General features: G+C 41.7%; 4 protein-coding genes across 5 annotated transcripts; 2 read left to right on the top strand and 2 right to left on the bottom strand.

Moving 5' to 3' along the window:
* The first annotated feature begins 817 nt into the window (after positions 1-817).
* fh (fumarate hydratase) lies at positions 818-4,252 on the top strand. Its single transcript, XM_086115018.1, has 2 exons — positions 818-1,674; positions 3,170-4,252. Exons 1-2 carry the CDS (start codon positions 1,045-1,047, stop codon positions 4,037-4,039), a joined length of 1,500 nt encoding a protein of 499 aa, XP_085971144.1. The 5' UTR covers positions 818-1,044; the 3' UTR covers positions 4,040-4,252.
* A 511-nt stretch (positions 4,253-4,763) lies between these two features.
* On the bottom strand, positions 4,764-7,134 carry fam32a (family with sequence similarity 32 member A). The gene is made up of 4 exons (XM_086115022.1): positions 6,988-7,134; positions 6,200-6,344; positions 5,022-5,075; positions 4,764-4,909 (listed from the first exon to the last, which is right to left on the bottom strand). Exons 1-4 carry the CDS (start codon positions 7,059-7,061, stop codon positions 4,841-4,843), a joined length of 342 nt encoding a protein of 113 aa, XP_085971148.1. The 5' UTR covers positions 7,062-7,134; the 3' UTR covers positions 4,764-4,840.
* Positions 7,135-7,893: 759 nt separating this feature from the next.
* Positions 7,894-8,964, top strand: mrpl54 (mitochondrial ribosomal protein L54). Its single transcript, XM_086115021.1, has 3 exons — positions 7,894-8,100; positions 8,195-8,351; positions 8,730-8,964. The coding sequence occupies exons 1-3, from the start codon at positions 7,971-7,973 to the stop codon at positions 8,860-8,862; spliced, it is 420 nt and encodes a 139-aa protein (XP_085971147.1). The 5' UTR covers positions 7,894-7,970; the 3' UTR covers positions 8,863-8,964.
* A 230-nt stretch (positions 8,965-9,194) lies between these two features.
* mef2b (myocyte enhancer factor 2b) lies at positions 9,195-16,625 on the bottom strand. 2 transcript variants are annotated; one of them, XM_086115019.1, is made up of 8 exons: positions 16,409-16,625; positions 13,125-13,185; positions 12,665-12,868; positions 12,447-12,575; positions 11,433-11,592; positions 10,069-10,305; positions 9,882-9,993; positions 9,195-9,809 (listed from the first exon to the last, which is right to left on the bottom strand). In XM_086115019.1, exons 2-8 carry the CDS (start codon positions 13,176-13,178, stop codon positions 9,533-9,535), a joined length of 1,173 nt encoding a protein of 390 aa, XP_085971145.1. In that variant the 5' UTR covers positions 13,179-13,185; positions 16,409-16,625; the 3' UTR covers positions 9,195-9,532. The 2 variants fall into 2 exon arrangements, with proteins under 2 accessions (XP_085971145.1, XP_085971146.1); XM_086115020.1 differs by having other exon boundaries at positions 12,513-12,575.
* Between the last annotated feature and the right edge of the window lie 1,476 nt (positions 16,626-18,101).

Here is an 18,101-nt window from a genome sequence, read left to right as displayed (position 1 = left end):
AGATAGATAGATAGATATATGCATGGGCCATTTACGCGATGGGCCTCAGTGTTGTTCTCTGATGAAAATTCATTCACATTGAGCAGAAATGTTGGCCACCAACGTTGTTGGAGACGTCAAGGAGAGCGCTCTGCATCAGCCAGTGTTGTCACCAGATGAGCTTTTGGTGGTGGCGGTGTTACAGTGTGGGCAGGTGTGTCCAGTCAGTACAGAACTGCCCTACACTTTGTGAATGTTACAGCGACAAGACCATACTACCTGCATAACATTTAAAAAAAAACGTTTATAAGGCCTTAATCAAAGGTAGGCCGTTTTAAACTGGGAGGACAAACATTTTACATCTTCCAGAGAAAGTATATTTTGTGATAAAGATGAATAATTATAAATGAAAAAAGTAAGATTGTAAAACATGAAAAATACCCCCCCCCCCCAAGAACAGCTAGCTAGCTAAAGATAGATAATGCATTCACAAAGGAAATTAACAACACGAGGCAAAGCAGACATGCAGAATTAATAATAATGTTCATTAGATGGAATAATGGAAAACATTAAATATAAAACACGGTATCTAAATATATGGAAAATGCTAATGATATTGTACACACAAGTCTTTGCCCATACAAGTCAAGTGTTTTTCTTTTGTTCTTTTAAATACAGAACTAAAAATCATTAGTTACGATACGAATAATTATTTGGCTTCTGTGCTTAAATCACTACAAATCTTTGGCACGATATGTTTTCTTTTGAAAAATCTTAAAATACGTTGAAACCGTTTTAATATTAGTGACAGTGACGTTTATTGTTTTCATGATGTTTCGGTTCCGCGTTGAACTGGACATACTAGTTCCGTATTATAAAAAACTTCACAGATTGATTCCGACCTCATCCTCTGATTGGCCTCAAACGACGGAAACGGCGCCCCCAACTGAATATCGATTGGCTGTCGCGGACTCGTGTTTCCAATCGCCCAATAGCAGCCCCCCAATGCGAAACTCTGTGTCGCCAGCGTGACCTCCTAGCTGGGTTCACCTCTAAGGTACAGCCATGTTGCGCTCTTTCCGACGTGTCCAGCAGCTAAAGAGCAACTTGCAGACTTTGCCGAGTGTCCGCGCCGACTGTAAGATCGTCATAAACCCATGCAGGATGGCCAGTTCGGATTTCAGGATCGAGCGGGACACCTTCGGCGAGCTCAAGGTCCCGTCGGACAAATACTACGGCGCCCAGACCGTCAGATCCACCATGAACTTCAAGATTGGGGGACCTTCCGAGCGAATGCCGCTCCAGATCATCCATGCCTTCGGAATCTTGAAGAAAGCGGCGGCCCAGGTCAATAAAGACTACGGTCTGGACCCCAAGATCGCGGACGCTATCTGTCAGGCGGCGGACGAGGTGGCTATCGGGAAGTTGGACGATCATTTCCCTCTGGTGGTGTGGCAGACCGGCTCCGGAACCCAAACCAACATGAACGTCAACGAGGTGATAAGCAACCGAGCTATCGAGATCTTGGGAGGACAACTGGGCTCCAAGGATCCGGTCCACCCCAACGACCATGTCAACAAGAGCCAAAGCTCCAACGACACCTTCCCCACGGCCATGCACATCGCCGCAGCCACAGAGGTCCACCAGGTTCTCATCCCGGGCCTGCAGACTTTGCACGACGCACTGGCAACCAAGGCACGTACCACGTTTTGACAACCACAATCCCGCAGCATTTTACTCTCTATATACATTCGGAAGCAACAGACTGTAAATAATTAAAAAATATATATCACGATGCCATGCATTTACCGCGCATTTCACTCTGGTGGCCACCAGAGGACCCCCCCCCCCCCCCCCCCCCCCGTTGTCATAAACAACTAAAATATTGACGTAGAATCAATACAGTGGGTGCTTCTCCTGTGGTTTTTTTTTTTTTTACAGGAATAGTCTACTTTGTAACGCCCAAGTGTACTTTAGAATCGGTTTGCAAACAAAACAAATGCAGTGGGGAGCTAGAAAAGCCGCAGACTTAAAGGCCAACACGCCAATGCGACTGCGCGCAATGGCACAGCACAATCTTATACCGCAAATTCTCATAGCAATCTCGTTTGTCAGCTCATACAACACAACTATTAAACAGTTATTGAACTTACTCCACACCGGAATAACAAGTACAGGTGCACAATCGAACCGCCATACCGGAAAATAAGTTCAATAAAAATTAAATTGAAATTCACTTGATAAAACCGTTATCAATTTCACATTTGAACATAACTTCCACGTTTTAACACGATTTCATGTTTTAACGTGACTAATTTCATGTTATGCAATGATAAATGTTTTGATGTAAGAAATATTTTTTTGTTTTAACGTGGAAACTTTCACGTTTTAATGTGATAAATGTAATGTTTCAACCAGGTAAATTCCCCGTTTTAACATGATACATTTACCTTTGAACGTAACAGGTTTTACTTTCACGTTTGACAAAACAAAAGAAAGTCTGATGGACCGGTAGGTGTGTGTTTGTCTTACTTTTAAATCTTAAATGTTTTAAAGGCATTATTATTTTACAGTATTGGTGTTACGTAGCTACAACTTTGATTCAGAAAATACAAAAAAACAGATGCACATTCCCAAATAGGGATTTACTAGTGACCTGAACTGGAAGGAGTTGTTTAGTTTAGTTTTGCCAGGTTCAGAAGTGAAAATGATCACGTTATAACTTTTAAAAATTAAAAGTCCAGTGTTTTTGAGAATTGTTTTAAAAAAAATAAAAAATACACAACTTTTCACTCAAAAATTTGTTTAAAAAAAAGAAAACGACTTGTAAAATTGTTCAGCATTGAGCTGAAAGTGCACTGACTTTCTCTTTCTTAAACCCTTTTATTTAAGCCAACAGTGCCATTGAGAGAGTCAAAAAATATGACCGATTCATGAAGCAAATTTTGAGACTGTTCTCCAAAGAGCCTTCCCCCCCCCATCTAAAATAAGATTTTTTTTCCATTAAACTCTGTATTTTCTGATCTGTAAATATGATTTTTTTTAAATTGTAATAAATACATCTTTTTGTCCTTAAAATTGTTTTCATAAAAAAAAAAAAATTCCCTCTCACCCCCCCCCCTAAAAACAACAACAAAAAACAGTATTTTACAATCCCGACTTGAATCTGACTGTTTTTCCCCCCCCCAAGGCCGAGGAGTTCCAGGACATTATCAAGATTGGTCGCACGCACACGCAGGACGCCGTGCCACTGTCGCTGGGCCAGGAGTTCAGCGGGTATGTACAACAGGTCAAGTACAGCATTGCGCGGGTGAAGGCGGCCATGCCGCGGGTGTACGAGCTGGCGGCCGGTGGCACGGCCGTGGGTACGGGCCTCAACACGCGCGTGGGCTTCGCCGAGAAAATGGCGTCCACAGTCTGCGCCCTGACCGGGCTGCCCTTCGTGACGGCGCCCAACAAGTTTGAGGCACTGGCGGCGCACGACGCCCTGGTAGAGCTGAGCGGCGCTCTCAACACGGTGGCGGTGAGCATGATGAAGATCGCCAACGACGTGCGCTTTTTGGGCTCGGGCCCACGCTCGGGCCTGGGTGAGCTTATCCTGCCCGAGAACGAGCCGGGCAGCAGCATCATGCCCGGCAAGGTCAACCCCACGCAATGCGAGGCCATGACCATGGTGGCCGCCCAGGTGATGGGCAACCACGTGGCAGTGACGGTGGGCGGAAGCAACGGCCACTTTGAGCTCAACGTCTTCAAGCCCATGATAGCCAAAAACGTGCTGAACTCGGCGCGCCTGCTGGGCGACGCCACCGTCTCCTTCAGCGCCAACTGCGTGTTGGGCATCCGGGCCAACACGGAGAGGATCGAGAAGCTGATGAACGAGTCGCTTATGCTGGTGACGGCGCTCAATCCGCACATTGGCTACGACAAGGCGGCTGCCATTGCCAAGACGGCGCACAAGAAGGGATCCACGCTCAAGAAGGTGGCCGTGGAGCTGGGCTACCTCACCGAGGAAGAGTTCGATCGCTGGGTCAAGCCCAGAGAAATGCTGGGACCCAAGTGAACCTGATCAAAGTTTATCGCGCACGCTTAATTTAATACACGGGAATCACGTGGCTGTACTGAAGGGCAATTGAATGTTGCAATGTCACAGTACGGAAAAGTAATGGACAGCTAAATTGGATTTTTACATCATGTGCCATGCTAATTGTTTACGAATGGGCTGTGGTTGACACCGTGGTTGATATGTATGAATAAAAAGCAAGACTTCAGTATATTTAGATTTTTTTTTCTTTTAATGCACTAGAAATTCATGACTGAAGAAGCTGCATTTTTTTCAGAGTAGAAAATACGTTTTTTTTCTTTCTAATACCGGAAAGTTTTATTTTGGGGAGTGGGAAAATGTGCACTTTTTGGAGAATTATATATACAGTAATTATTCCTTCCAAGTTTTTCTATCATCCATATTTTTTTAATTTTAAATTTTAGTTCTAGTTTGTATATAGCTTCAGTGTGACAGTGATATTTCTTCAATAATTAATTTAGAGTAACGTTTCCCCCCCACCCTTTTTAAAAAAGTATTTTTTTCTGACAAAAAAAGGTTATACTTCCGAGGTCATATTTTAAGACACTTTTTTTTTTACTCCAGGATTTTTTTTTTAACTTACTGCACAAAAGTAACACTTTCCAGTGTGATCCTTGATGAAATTCCAAAGCAGGATCATCACATGATTCTCAGTCAAAACAGCACACAAGACACTTGTGACTTAAGACAGGAAACGACCAAATGTGACCATGAGTAACTTTTAATTGTAAATACATAAAAATGGCATGACGTAACTTTCAAAAAACAAAAATGGAAACTTTATTTAGTCCAGCTGACTTTCGGAATATCATAATGTTCTGTCAGGTTGTCCAGGTGGCGATTGAAGTCCTGCAGGAAAAACAAAAAGTTAAATTCAATGCCGTTTCACATCAAATAGAACATATTTGGCTGAAAGAAAAGAAACAGGATTCCAAAAAGTCAAATGTGTGTGAGGACATACCTCCACTCTATGCTTGTGCGTTTTGGAGGCTTTGTTCAAAATTCTCTCCATTTGCTGTCGGGAAAAGAGTTCAAATCAGTCTAAAGGACTTACTTGGATATTTTACAGCTCGAACTTTATTCAAGGAAACTTTTCTTCAAGGAAACTTTTCTTCAAAGTGTTTCCGAAGAAAAATCCTATTTTTTCCAAGAAAGATATTTTTCAAAGAAAAATACTAATTTTTACAAAAAAAAGTAAATCTCTCAATATTTTTTTCAGGATAACTAGTATTTTTCTTCAAGAAAAAAACTGTTTAACAATATGTATTTTTCAAGAATTTTTTTCCCCCCAACCAGAGCATTTTTTTCCTCAACCAAAATGTATTTTTTTCCATCAACAAAATACTTTTTGAAGACATTTTAGTCAGTTTAAGTAAAATCATAATTTTTTTTATGAAAACCATTTATGAAATTCCTATTTTTTGCAACAGCGAAGGTCCTTACTTTTCTAGAGCAGCCACTTTTACAAAAATGGGAAAAAGAAAGAATTGATCATCATTTGAAATAATTTTTTATGAGTTGTAGTTTTAAAAAAAAACTTTAATGAAAAAGGTTTAAGAAAAGGCAGCATATTTATATTTTTCAAGATAAGAGGAAACATTTGTTAAGACAAATTAATAGTTTTTTTTAATGTTGAATTTTAAAATAAACTTGTGTTTTCAAGCAAAATCTTCCCGAAAAGGCAGAAAGGTTATTTGGGATTTCTTTTGGTATTGAACAACAACAAAAACATTCTTTGAAGAACTTAACACAAAAGGCTACTTCTCCAAGAACAAAAAAAATAGTTGGAATATTTAAAAACAAATATATATTTCCATATCATGCCACCAGAACAAATTTGTATTTTCTGAAAGAAAAATGGCTTCATCCGTTGACAATAAAGTTGTGATTTTACAAGGTAGAAGTGAAGGAAAACCCTCAGAAGAGCAGTTTGATGCCTGTGTAAAATTCAGCAATGGTGGGTGCTATGAAAAAAACAACATGCAACTCATCTACCTCACTCTTGGATCACACATTAACTTGAAGAAAAAAAACCTTGAAAAATACAATATTATAATATACTGAGATTTAAACTTTTTTTTTCTCATTACCTCACCTAATCAGGAAAATATCTCCCACCGTACCCCAGAATATACATACCCTCTTTTCCTGCATTTTGTCAAAGGCTATTTGCGCAGGCGTCCTTTTGTCCATGTATGCCCGTTTGGCTTTCAACTCCTCATCGTTTTGATTGGTCGCCACCTGTTCCATGCGATGCTTGCTCTCCTTGTCCTTCTTCTTCTTCCTGGAACAAAGTCATCAACATTCGGTTTTGACGGATATGGGATTTATAATAGCTGCATTACAGTAAACGCTCATGCGTTGTGGGAAATACTTTCCCACTGGATGTCTGCAATATAAACGTTCTCTCCTACATTTTGTTATGACAATAAAGGCGATTCTGATTCTGATATTGTGCATGAATTGGAAAAACAGAAAAAGACTATTTTCAGGTGTAAAATACGACACGTATTGTGATGTCAGTGTCCTCAATATGTCCCTATAAGCTCTCAGTAGGAAGCAGTGCTGATCCACACTACCGACATTAAATGCAATCTCAGTGATAGGCAGTGTGAAATAACAGAAAGTGTTAAAGCTGGCGTTATGGTGTAGCCAAGAGAATCTTGGAGGTGTCTAGGTTGTTGTTGTATTATTATTTTTTTGTTCAATCGTATCTAAGGTCAAGTGGTGGGTGTTTTCACTTAATGTTTTTGTTTGTTGACCCCAGACTTCAGAGTGAACGATTCACCAAAATAACTGAGCTAACGCTATTGTTAGCACGAAGGGTAACATTCGAGCGACGTGAATTGAAAGCTAATAAATAGACCACCTCTGCCAGGGAAACGTTAAAATGGCCATTAACTAACTAACCTGTGCGTTTTACTTACTTTTTCCCAGACGAAATGCTTCCCACGCCCTTAATTTTCAGGGCACTTTTCTGGACATGTTGATATTCCGACATGTTTTCCTGAAAGCTGGCAGTGCTTCTTCTTCTTCTTCTTTGGTATTAACGAAAGATTGGCAAAGAAGCATTAGAGCTGCGTCGCGCCATCAGGAGGCGGATGACAGGACGACAAGCAATCGACAATTAAAAACGGCTTTGTTATAAAGTAGCCAATCTAAATCTAGATACATTCACGTTTAACATGGAGATATTCAGGTCAGAAATAAAATACATTCATCCATTTTCTAATATGCTTAACCAGACGAGAGTCGCGGGCGTGGGGAGTCTATCCCAGCTCTCTTCGGCAGTTGGCGGGGACCACCGGTTGCCAGCCAATCGCAGAGCACACAGAGACGAACAACCATCCGCGTCCACACTCACACCTAGGGACAATTTGGAGTGTTCAATCAGCCTGCCATGCATGTTTCGGGAATGTGGGAGGAAACCGTAGTGCCGGAGAAAACCCACGCAAGCACGGGGAGAAGATGCAAAATCCACACAATAAGGAAACAAACCCTACACCTCTACACTGTGAGGCGGACGTGCAAACCAGTCTGTCACCGTGCCGCCCCAGGAATAAAATAATTGGTAAAATAGTATGGAGTTTGTATTTCCGTCCAAAAGGAACGAAGGCCCAGAAGAAGAATATCAAACGTCAAAACTACAGTGGCGAAGCTAACTCCGCATTTAAAACGCTCGGACATACTTCTTTTAAATGTAATAATATCTTAGATCGATATGGATCCGAAGGAGATGAATTTCAGACACAGGCTCGCAAAATAGCATGTAGTGCAGGTTTTCATCCACAGAAGGGCAGTGCAGATTTTACAAGCAGTGTCACAACAGAGTGGGCGGAAGTAGAAGAGTGAATGTCAAGTTATAGCATGGTGCGCTAATGTCGTCCGGAGTAAATCACACACTGCAGAAATGACCAGCCCCGCTTTATTTAGCGTCGCATTGTTTACCAGACACATCGCAAACAATGCACCACTACTCACCATACGCAGGACTAACGCGTTAAACAAGTTACAGGCGTGTGGGTATGCGAAAAAAGTGGGTGAGTAAAGTCGTTTTTCAGTAAATGTTAATTTCCTGTCCTTAACAAGGGCGACATGTTTTTAATAACAATTACATTTTGCTCGCTCCTCCAGCCGCTAAAGGCAAAGGCAAGGGGATGGTTAAAGAGGAGCTGAAAGGACCAGAGGTGTGCAAAGATCCAGCAAGACTGACTTCTTATGCAGTCGGGGTCAACATCTACAAAGAGGGAGAAGACCCCAAACTTAAACCCGTTAAGGAATATCCAGATTGGTAAGAACATTTCTTCCTTCCATTTTGAGATACATTCGTATTATTGCCGTACTTGGCAAATAACATCAATATAACTGCAAATAAAGGACACAGGTTGTTAGGTTTTTGTGTCATTAAATGTAATTACACTGGCGCATGGCGAAATTCAGTGAAAATCATTTTGGCAAATGCGCTTGGCTACATTAAAAAAAAGCCTAAGCCTTGGTGATGCAGCATGTAGCTTTGTTGAACTAATGAGGCAGCTCATTTGTAGACCTTGAATACTACATTCCTCTACAATAAACACATGTCAGAAGTCATGTTTTTTTCCCCCATGCACACCCCAGTTTAATAACAGCTTTCTTCCGTCCATGTAAAATGGGTATTTTACTATTTTAGGCTCTTCCAGTTAAACCTGGAGGCACCGTACATGCTTCACGAGCTGGAGGAGGACAGCTGGGATTACTGGAAGCGTCTTCGAAAGGAAAACATTTGGCGCCACAACAAATTGCGTAAAGGGAAGAAGTTCTAGACCGGACTGGGTTGTTTCGATCATGTCGTTGACTCTCGTGTATATGTGTTGAGATATTGTTTTCTAATGTCCATCCCTCATTAAAAATATACTTTAACCATTTGTTTTGCATTCTAATATGATCTACATTTAGTTGCCTGATGCAATGTTGTCCATTCCGTTCTCTTTTTTACCAAATACATCTGGAGAACATTCTTGTCATTTGTAATTTTTAATGGTGGTTACCCTTGTTATAATGGAACTGGACAGACTTTTAAATTGGTTTTTATTCATGGGATTTACATGAACATTTTCATTTTATGATCGTGCCAAACAAATCAAACCACCAAACGTGTGTGCGTCTTTGTAATGCGAACAATCAAGTGACGTGTGAGGGGCTGAAAACAACACCAATAGACAACACCCAGCAGAGACCAGCTCTGACTGAGAAGACTGGACAGTTAATTAGGTACACATAGGCAATCCGATGGCACCCAACACAAGAGCTATCAAATGTATTGAGTTTTTACAAATGTGCTAATGACATTAATTTACAGTGACCATCAAAACTTGGTGTATTAAAGGCAACCATGCGCTTTGAGTAATAGCTGATTTTATTTTTGGTCAAGTTCTCACTCTGGATTTCATCAGCTTGTGCATATGTACCTAATAATGTCCATTAAATGCACAGCTATCTCTGCCATCCCTCACACATGTGCGACTGTCTCAGCATTCCTCCATCCCCTCCGTCGGGCAAGTATGTCTCGGGCTCTGGTACCGGGGGGCTGTGGAGGTCCGAGCTGGGCCTGCTCATGGGTGAATGCTCTTGCCCGAGGCCGTGTAGAGGGGAGGTGGCGGGAGAGGCCACGTGCTGCTCAGGAGAGCTGCGCTCAGATTTGATGTGGATGCCGCCGAGGCAGGGAGTATGCGTCAAGGTGGAGGAGAAAGAGCAGACACTGGTGGACATCCTGGGAACAACAAAAGGGAGTTATCAGGTTAGTGTGGCTGGTGAGCGTACCCCCACTCGAATGCATCCTTACCCTTGATTTACATGAGGCCCCTGGAGCTGGTGTGAAGGCTGCGTTGTTTGCCAGGAGTTCACAGCTCCTCGCTGCAGATTCACAGAGTGATAGAAACTTGGTTGGCTGTACTCTGATAGAAAAATAGACAAATCCGAAAGTCATACACGATGAAATGATAAGAGGAAGAAAATAAAGTGTAAGCTACCCGAAGGTCCAGGAGAGGCGAGGCCGTAACCAGCCAGAGTGTGGCCCAGCAGTCCGGCTTTGCCCATGGCGCCATGCAGGCCCGTCTGGTAAAGGAGCCCGCGGCTCACGGCGGCGTTCGGCCCGGTGCGTGAGCCCTGATGGGCCCCGTCTATTGGGAGGGTCAGAGGGGACGGAGGAGGAGGTGTCTTCGGGTGGAGCCCTCGGCTCATGTGGGAGAAGACGGAGTAGCCGATACCTGCGGAGGGAAGTGAAAAAGATGATGCGAGCAACTGTGATACCTTCACACTTCTTCTTTCTCTTGCATTTTTTGCAGACAGGATGGAAGGAAACACAACAGTTGAGGCTGAAATTTGACTTCGCTGACTAACTTTCTTTGAGCGCTGGGCAGTTAATCAAAATTGGATGGAGATTTCCCATTTGGACTTTTTCCGATTATAATCAAAGAAAACGATGGCGCCAAATGGAGCGGCATGCATTTGGTATTACAACAAATATCTGCATCATATGATGGGCCCAGATGATGGATGTGTAGTCAGGATTGCCATCGGTGTGTTTTCTTTGCCGATTTTACAACAAATTCACAGAGAATTGTGGAAACAGTCTGTTGCAGAGCTTATTGTCACAAAAAATATATACAGTATATTCATATATATATATTGTTCAATACGGTACATACACATAGCAGAGTGACCTCTGTATCAAACGATTCATCGAGTTAACTGATATCGTTTTAATTTTCGATACTGTCTTGAATGTTTATATCTTGATAAAACACGCTAAGCCGGAATGGAGATATTCACATCAAAAATATAATTTTCATTTTTCTTAACAAAAGAATGTGAACTAATTATTAGGATACATGCAATATATTCACAATTTTAACTGAATTACCATTTTTTCAATTAATATTATGATTATGTCAAAGTTGAAGGAAGCTAATGCTAGGGGAAAAAATGCCTGAGGGAAAAAAATGGTTTCATAGCTTGTTTGGTATTGGGGAAAAATAAAATTCATTGAGGCAAAAAAAAAAAAAATTAATGAATGTCATTATCACTTGCTCTTTATATCTGTACTGTAAACTGCTTAAAGTATCACAGTGGAGTCACTTTTAATGACATCATCACAAAAACAGGTGTGACAACAACTGCAGACAGAAACCGAAGGTGGCCACAGCGGTGGGAAAAAAAAAAAATCAAGTTTCATAAAATACACCCAATGCACTTGCGCGACTCACTTCCTTTGAGGTGACGGACAGCTGCACACACTGTTTCAAGACTATGGGAACAACTTGTGTGAGGATAGACCGCCACACAGACAGCAGACGAATGAAAATCTTGATGCGTGTGGACGCTTCTTCTATACCTGAGTGCGGTGGCATGAAGGAGCCGTGAGCCGTTGCAGGAACCGGGCTGGCGCATTTAAATGCCGGGAGTCTGTGGGGGGCCGTGCCGGGTCCGGAGGAGACTGGGAAGCTGTTCTCCGACACCGGGAACGGCGCTTCCGTGGAGCGCAGGGATGGAGCCTGGAGAGTGATGTGATGATCATATACACTCACAAGTCACTTCATTAGACACAGTTTGCCACTATTTTGGGGGAAGAACTGAGCCTTCTCATGAATAGCAAAAAGCAAAAAAAAAAAAAACAACGCACAACTAATGAAGACCTTGCCCCAAAATATTTAACGGTAATCACAATATTTCAAAAAGTAAATATAAACAACGCTCCCCCCAAAAAAGTAACATGATTTCAAATTTCTCTTATAACACTCCACTCAAAAATGAATAGCTTACAGATACTGTAATTTGAGTTTGAAAAAAATGAATCCGAAGCGTGCATAAATGTTTACACACGGTCAAGACTCTGTAACTTCCACCAACAACTCAGGCTAAAATTAGCTCCTCCCCAAAATACAGAGATCAAAGCTTCTCAGTCCAAATGCATCACTTCAACATACTTCCTTGACCCCAACTACAGTACAGTACTACTTTTCGTTTAGACAGGTTTAAGGCATCTTAAAGTGTCATAGGAAGAGCACAAAAAACGCAACGAGGTGGATCTTCCAGCCAATAAGTAATGATCCACAATTTTTTTTAAACCCTTCTGTAATCTGGAGGATGAAATTTATTTTACGATCCATCCACATTTTTTTTAAACTCTTGTAATCTGGGGGTTGAAATTTATTTTATGACAAAAGTATGAATAGAAAGTTCAGATGTCACTCACAAATGTAGGGTGTAAAAGTAAAAAAAAAAAAAAATTGTCAGCAAAAAAAACTCCAAGTAGCGATACCTGAAAAATCTACTTAAGTATTTGTACTTTGTTACTTTCCAGCATCGACTGTATGCGTGCGTGAGTTGTGTGTGGGTGTGTACTGACATAGATCCGCTGGCAACCCGCAGACACATCCACCCCGCCGCCATTTTGATATTTATGGCCCGTCACCTGCATGCTCTCCTCGCCGTCAAGCTCCGAGGTGTCCAGATCGAGGCCTTTCCTCCTCAGAGTCTGACAGCAAACACAAAATAAGAACCAAGAATGGACCAACCCCCTAAAGCCGCAAAAATTTCAAACGAAAGTTGGTGAAATCTCTCAACCTCCAAGATGTCAGTGTTGGTGCGACTCTCGTGCGGCTCGCTGTACTCCGTGTACTTGAGCAGAACCTTGTCGATGTCGGTGCTGGCATACTGAAAAAGTCGGTTGGTGCTGTTGAAAATGATGAGGGCGATCTCGCAGTCGCACAGCACGCTCAGCTCATACGCCTTCTTCATCAAGCCGAATTTGCGCTTGGTGAATGTCACCTGCAATCCAGTTAAAAAAAAAAAAAAAAGCACAGCTCACCATCACCCGACAAAAATGTTAATTGTACCTTGTGCCATTGAGTGGAAGAGGATGTAATTATTCTGCCTCTCACTCTACATTCATTGGCACAGACAAATTGATCCAATTTTTGTTTCAAATAATTTCGAGAGCAATTCAGTGAAATTGACAAATTTCCTCTGGGTTTGGGAATAATTCTCAGTAATAATAAAAATAAATCATTTGCATTCGGCTCACCTGTCGGTTTCTCTGGTCCACAATGCGAGAAATCTGTATTTTCTTTCTTCCCATTTTTCCTCTGGTTAGAAACCGATGTGAAAACAGGTTAGCGTGTGAGAGAAAAAGCAAAACACAAGCGAAATGTATTTTTCAAAAAATTTTCAGGTGTAGATTCAAATAGTCGCCATAGATTTATTGGTCGCAATTTTACTCGAACTGTTAGTTACAATGTCAAGTACTGGCCTTCATCTTTTGCCTGCAACTTTGATAGACTTTTTTTTTGAAGTGTGAACTGTTTCAAAGCTTGTTTAGTACCAGGAGGGGGGAAAAAAAGCGCTTCCCAGAAAGAAATAAACATCGAGCAAAACGTAATGTGTTTTTTCCCGATAAGCGAAGGGGTGGGTGACGCTATTAAAATCAAAAATCTGATTTGTAAGGCCATATTGCACAGACTTCAACATAACACTGAACATTTCCGTCGCACAAATGACTGCATGGTTTCAAGCCGACTGCCTCTGCTGAGGCTTTTTTGGGGGACCAAAAAAATAAATAAAAAATGGCCGTGGCTTGGACGAATGGACGTCATCGCGCGCACCGCAATCCACCCATGTCCTCACGTATGCTGACCCTCTTCAGTTCTCATCAGGGCTTCTCAAGGCCACGCATGAGAGAAGAGTGGGCGGCTCGTATAGGTTCACAACTTTCCTTCAACTGCAAGCCTCTCACTATTGGCCAAACAACCTTTGTTTAAAAAAAAAAAAAAAATCCGTTCTATACAGTATTTTTAACCAGGTCTCTTGGGGACGAGCAACGCGGTCGTGCACTGCTGCCAGCCCGACCCGGCCCGGTAAGCCAGACAGTGTGGGTGTTAGACTGTGTGGACTTCAGGGGCCACGCTAACTTTAGCTTGCATCGCCTCATGGGGGTAAAAATACACCAGGCTCTTACCACGGGGACTTGAGAAACTTGCAATGAATTAATGCTGTTTTCCCATAAGAGATGAATACATGATAAAAACAGTAGAAATGTAGAAATGCATTCAAGTAGAACGTGATAGTACATAAGTCTATTTGAAGAATTCTGTCCATAGAATGTTGGGGCCCGGCAGAGAAATTGGCCATCCGATTTAATCGGCTGTTATAAGCCATTTCAAAACCGGCCGATTTGTTTGCAAGAGGAGCCGCTGCGGGTTTTCTCCCATCCTCTTAACTATAATGTCTGAAATGAAATGTGAAGAACTGATTCCCCATTGTTCCTTTTTACCACAGAAATCTAGTCAAAAACCTATTTTCCGAGATGTGTTTTAAAGGGGTCTATTTCATTTTATCCTTGAATTCTAAAGTTCAAAAAGTAAAATGGCTGTACATCCATCCATCCATTCACTTATGTCCTCATGAACGTTACAACTGGAGCCTATCTTAGGTGACTTTGGGCATAAATCACAGAGCACATCAAAACAAACAAGCATCCAAACTCGCATTCACACCTCCGAAGGATTTAGTCTTCAAATGGCGCGAAGGCATCCTTTTTGGAATGTGACAACAATGCTGCGTACCTGGAGAAAATCCACACAAATACGGGGAGATCGCGCAAACTCCACGCCGGAAGGCCAGCGCCAACCGAGAACCTCGGAACTGTGCAGACGTCTGCAGTCTGTCGAGTACCGCACGTCTGAACCCTTGACCTGTCTGTCTCATCCAGAGGAGTTTCCACTGGTTTTCCCGCCCCCCTTCAATAATGCACATGTATTTCTATTTTTGGAGACTTGTCCCCCACTGCTGATGATGCCTTGGCGGATATGGCGGCAACGTTTCCCATGACCCCTGACGTGTGCTGCGTACACAGGCATCTTGGGCATTTAGTGAGGAAATGCCTGGCATATTACCTTATAAAGTGCTGAGATAATCATATTCATATCAAGTCTGATCGATGGCCAGGGCAGATGTTAATTGGGAGTCATTTCATTGACGTGATTGTGACATGTATTAATGTAGCCCATATAAAAAACAACCCCCCAAAAAAGGAATAGTTTGATTCGTCCTGGAAAAATGTGCATTAAAAGTAAAAGTTCAGTTTGGAGTTGAAATCCTCATCATGTGTGACTCCAACAATTTCAGTGATACTTAACTGGAGAGCCCCCCCCCACCCCCAAAATTATTTACACCCGGTGCCACCTAAAAAAATACTTTGTTCTCAAAGTACTGCTATCATAGCAAGTAGTGAAATGCAGTACAAAAAAGGTTATATTAAAAAAAAAAGCCACTGTAACATTAAGATGCACAGTATGATCAACATCATAGCGCATCAATAGAGAGAAGAAGACCAATGCATTAAAAAAATTATTTGATGATTTGTACCGAAATACAAATCGAAAATCAAACTGCTCTTAAAGATTAAATGCGATCAACTTACATGTTAAATATAACCGAATTCCTCTTATACAGCAATTCCTTTTTTTGTACCAGGAGCGGCACTGCATTTTAAGAATCGCCAGTGGTCTACTACAATAACTCCACAAGTGCTTTTAAATGAATTTGCCTTTTTTTTTTGTGACGTCACCAGGACAAAGTAGCAGAATGGCAAAAGACAAAAAAAGTGGAATGATCACCACAGGACTGAAAATTGAACTTCGTGCAACCTAGCGCAAAGGGTCTGGCTGATCCAAACAATATGAGCCATACAATTAAATAAATATCAGTCGCAAACAAATTAAAGGTGTCATGCAGATACAAACATAAAGACCATAATGGCTCTTGACGAACACGGAAATGACCGGAAAAGCTCTTGTTTGTGATTGTGGTTGCAGTCTCAGTGCACAGGACAAGCAGAATAATTAAAATAAAAATGAACCCCCTCTCAGACTGAGCGTTATTAGGGCAGCTATAAAGATAGAAACATTTGCCGGATTACTTCATCATTGCACATGCGAGTGGGGCCAAGCGGTTCAACAACGGGCCTTCGCCAAGTGCAATAATGTGCAGGAAATATTTGTCTAATTTTAACAGGAGATAATTGAATTGCCCTGGTATTTTTGATCATGTCAGCATGGCAACAGAACCAAATCTGCCTCCCTATGAATCCATCTGGATGAGGATGCAATTTTCACAACAAAAAGTTGGCGCCGCGCTTCCATGTAAGTTTTAAAAAAAGATTTCCACGCACAAATTAACCCGTTGACCCCGCTGACGTCGGTTTAAGAATAGCATGGAGTTGCCGAGCATCTCTTTTTATTAATAAAGACATGGCTTATTGCACAGCAACTAGTCATTTGGTCGCACAAATGAAATATGCTGAAATCTCACCTCTCTCCGTTTACACTCGAAGGCGCTTGCACATCAATGAACGCACAGGAGAGGTCCGGTCCAGAGGAGGAAGTGTGTGTGGTAGTGCGAGTGTGTCAACCTGATGTATAACAAGAGCACTGCCCTCACACAGCTGGCTGACTGTATCCACCCTCCTCCTCCTCCTTCTGTCACCATGCTTGCAAGCAAATTCAACACAGACTTCCTTTTCGCCATTTATGCATCAATGGTCCATCTAGTAGGAACACACGGAAGACAAGTTACAGTTAATAACACGCTCCTTGGTGGAATATTTTTTTTTAAGTGCAATTGAGATCTGAAGTGGGCAAACGTTTGTGCGCAAGGGCCACATTAGATATTTTTTTAAACTGACATAAGGCAAGGTCATTGTAAAAGTCAAATGTGTATTAAAATTGTTTATTTGAAAAAAATTGATGAAATTAAGAATTAATCGAATGTTTCATTTAAATAGGCTAAGTGGCCCAAATTTGAGTTTTGAGATATAAGCCGCCGCTCGCACAAATTTTTGTCTTAGGTTACTAGCAAAGATTTGAGTTTGGAGCGCTAACTAGTGGCAATTTTTCAAACAAGAGCCAAGTGCCGACGTCAAGCTGTTTATTACCACAGCCAGCAAAACGAAGGGGATTAAACACTGTGTATTTAATCAAAACACAATGAACGATAGTCTGCTCACTTACAAATGCACATGGGAAAAACACGCGTAGACCGACGAACAAAACCAGCATCAATGTTTGCAGCCTTTCAGCAATGGATATACGAACACAAACGATGGAGCAACACTTGCAGACAGACAATATAGCACAAAGGCACTTGATGTCCAATGCTTTCTTAACACTTTCCTACACTTCCTATTTCATGACCGGTGTATATTTTCTATTTCAGCAGTACAGATCCGTTCGTTAAATCCATCGTCCTCTGCAATCTGTCAGCCAGCATAGGTCAATGGCCCACTGTACCTACTGTAGCTTCTGTCACTTCACTTTAATGATTGTGTTTAATTCTTATTCCATAAACGATATAAATCGGAGTACCCCGTTTTGGCTAGTGTTGACATATTCAATGTATTCTTGCTTTAAAAATTTGGGGGGGTTGACTTCCCTTTTACATCTGAAAAACTGCATATCATAGGCCGACATAATGGGAAAAAAAAAAAAGACCACACATCCGTAGTAAACCAGAACTTCTCAACTGGTACGAAAGCAGGATGTCGCCATCAAACTGCTGTGTTATTAATTACATTTTGAGGTCTGCCATGTATTCCGGTTCAATTTGACCCATTGTCAGTGACAGCCTTCACAGAGAAAATAGACAACTATGGAACCAAATGAAAAGTCAATAGGATACAAGTGTCACTGCCAGCCAGATGATTGAATGTTATTTTAAGAACGCGACAATGCAACACACTAAAAATAAGAAATGTACACAGTCAGATGACACGCACGCTTACGTCGGAAGCCGACTCACAAAACATCATCCTCATCCGCATCTCAACAACAACCAAAAAAAATCTATGCTGATGCAATAGTTAGCAACAAACGATGTCCAAGGGATTGTGCACCTTGACTCCCGGCAAGCTAGGGGACGTTGTTGTGACTCACTGAGGTTTCTGCGTGTCTTATTCGTGCTTCACTCTAAACATTGTAAGGTAAAGTAAGGACAGGAAAAACACCCC

This window comes from Hippocampus guttulatus, chromosome 7 (assembly GCF_054856545.1).
Source record: "Hippocampus guttulatus isolate MCC_2025c chromosome 7, RoL_Hgut_1.0, whole genome shotgun sequence".
Classification (NCBI taxonomy): Eukaryota; Metazoa; Chordata; class Actinopteri; order Syngnathiformes; family Syngnathidae; genus Hippocampus; species Hippocampus guttulatus.
Note: the sequence above shows the minus strand (reverse complement) of the source record. Positions and strands in the feature narration are given on the sequence as shown.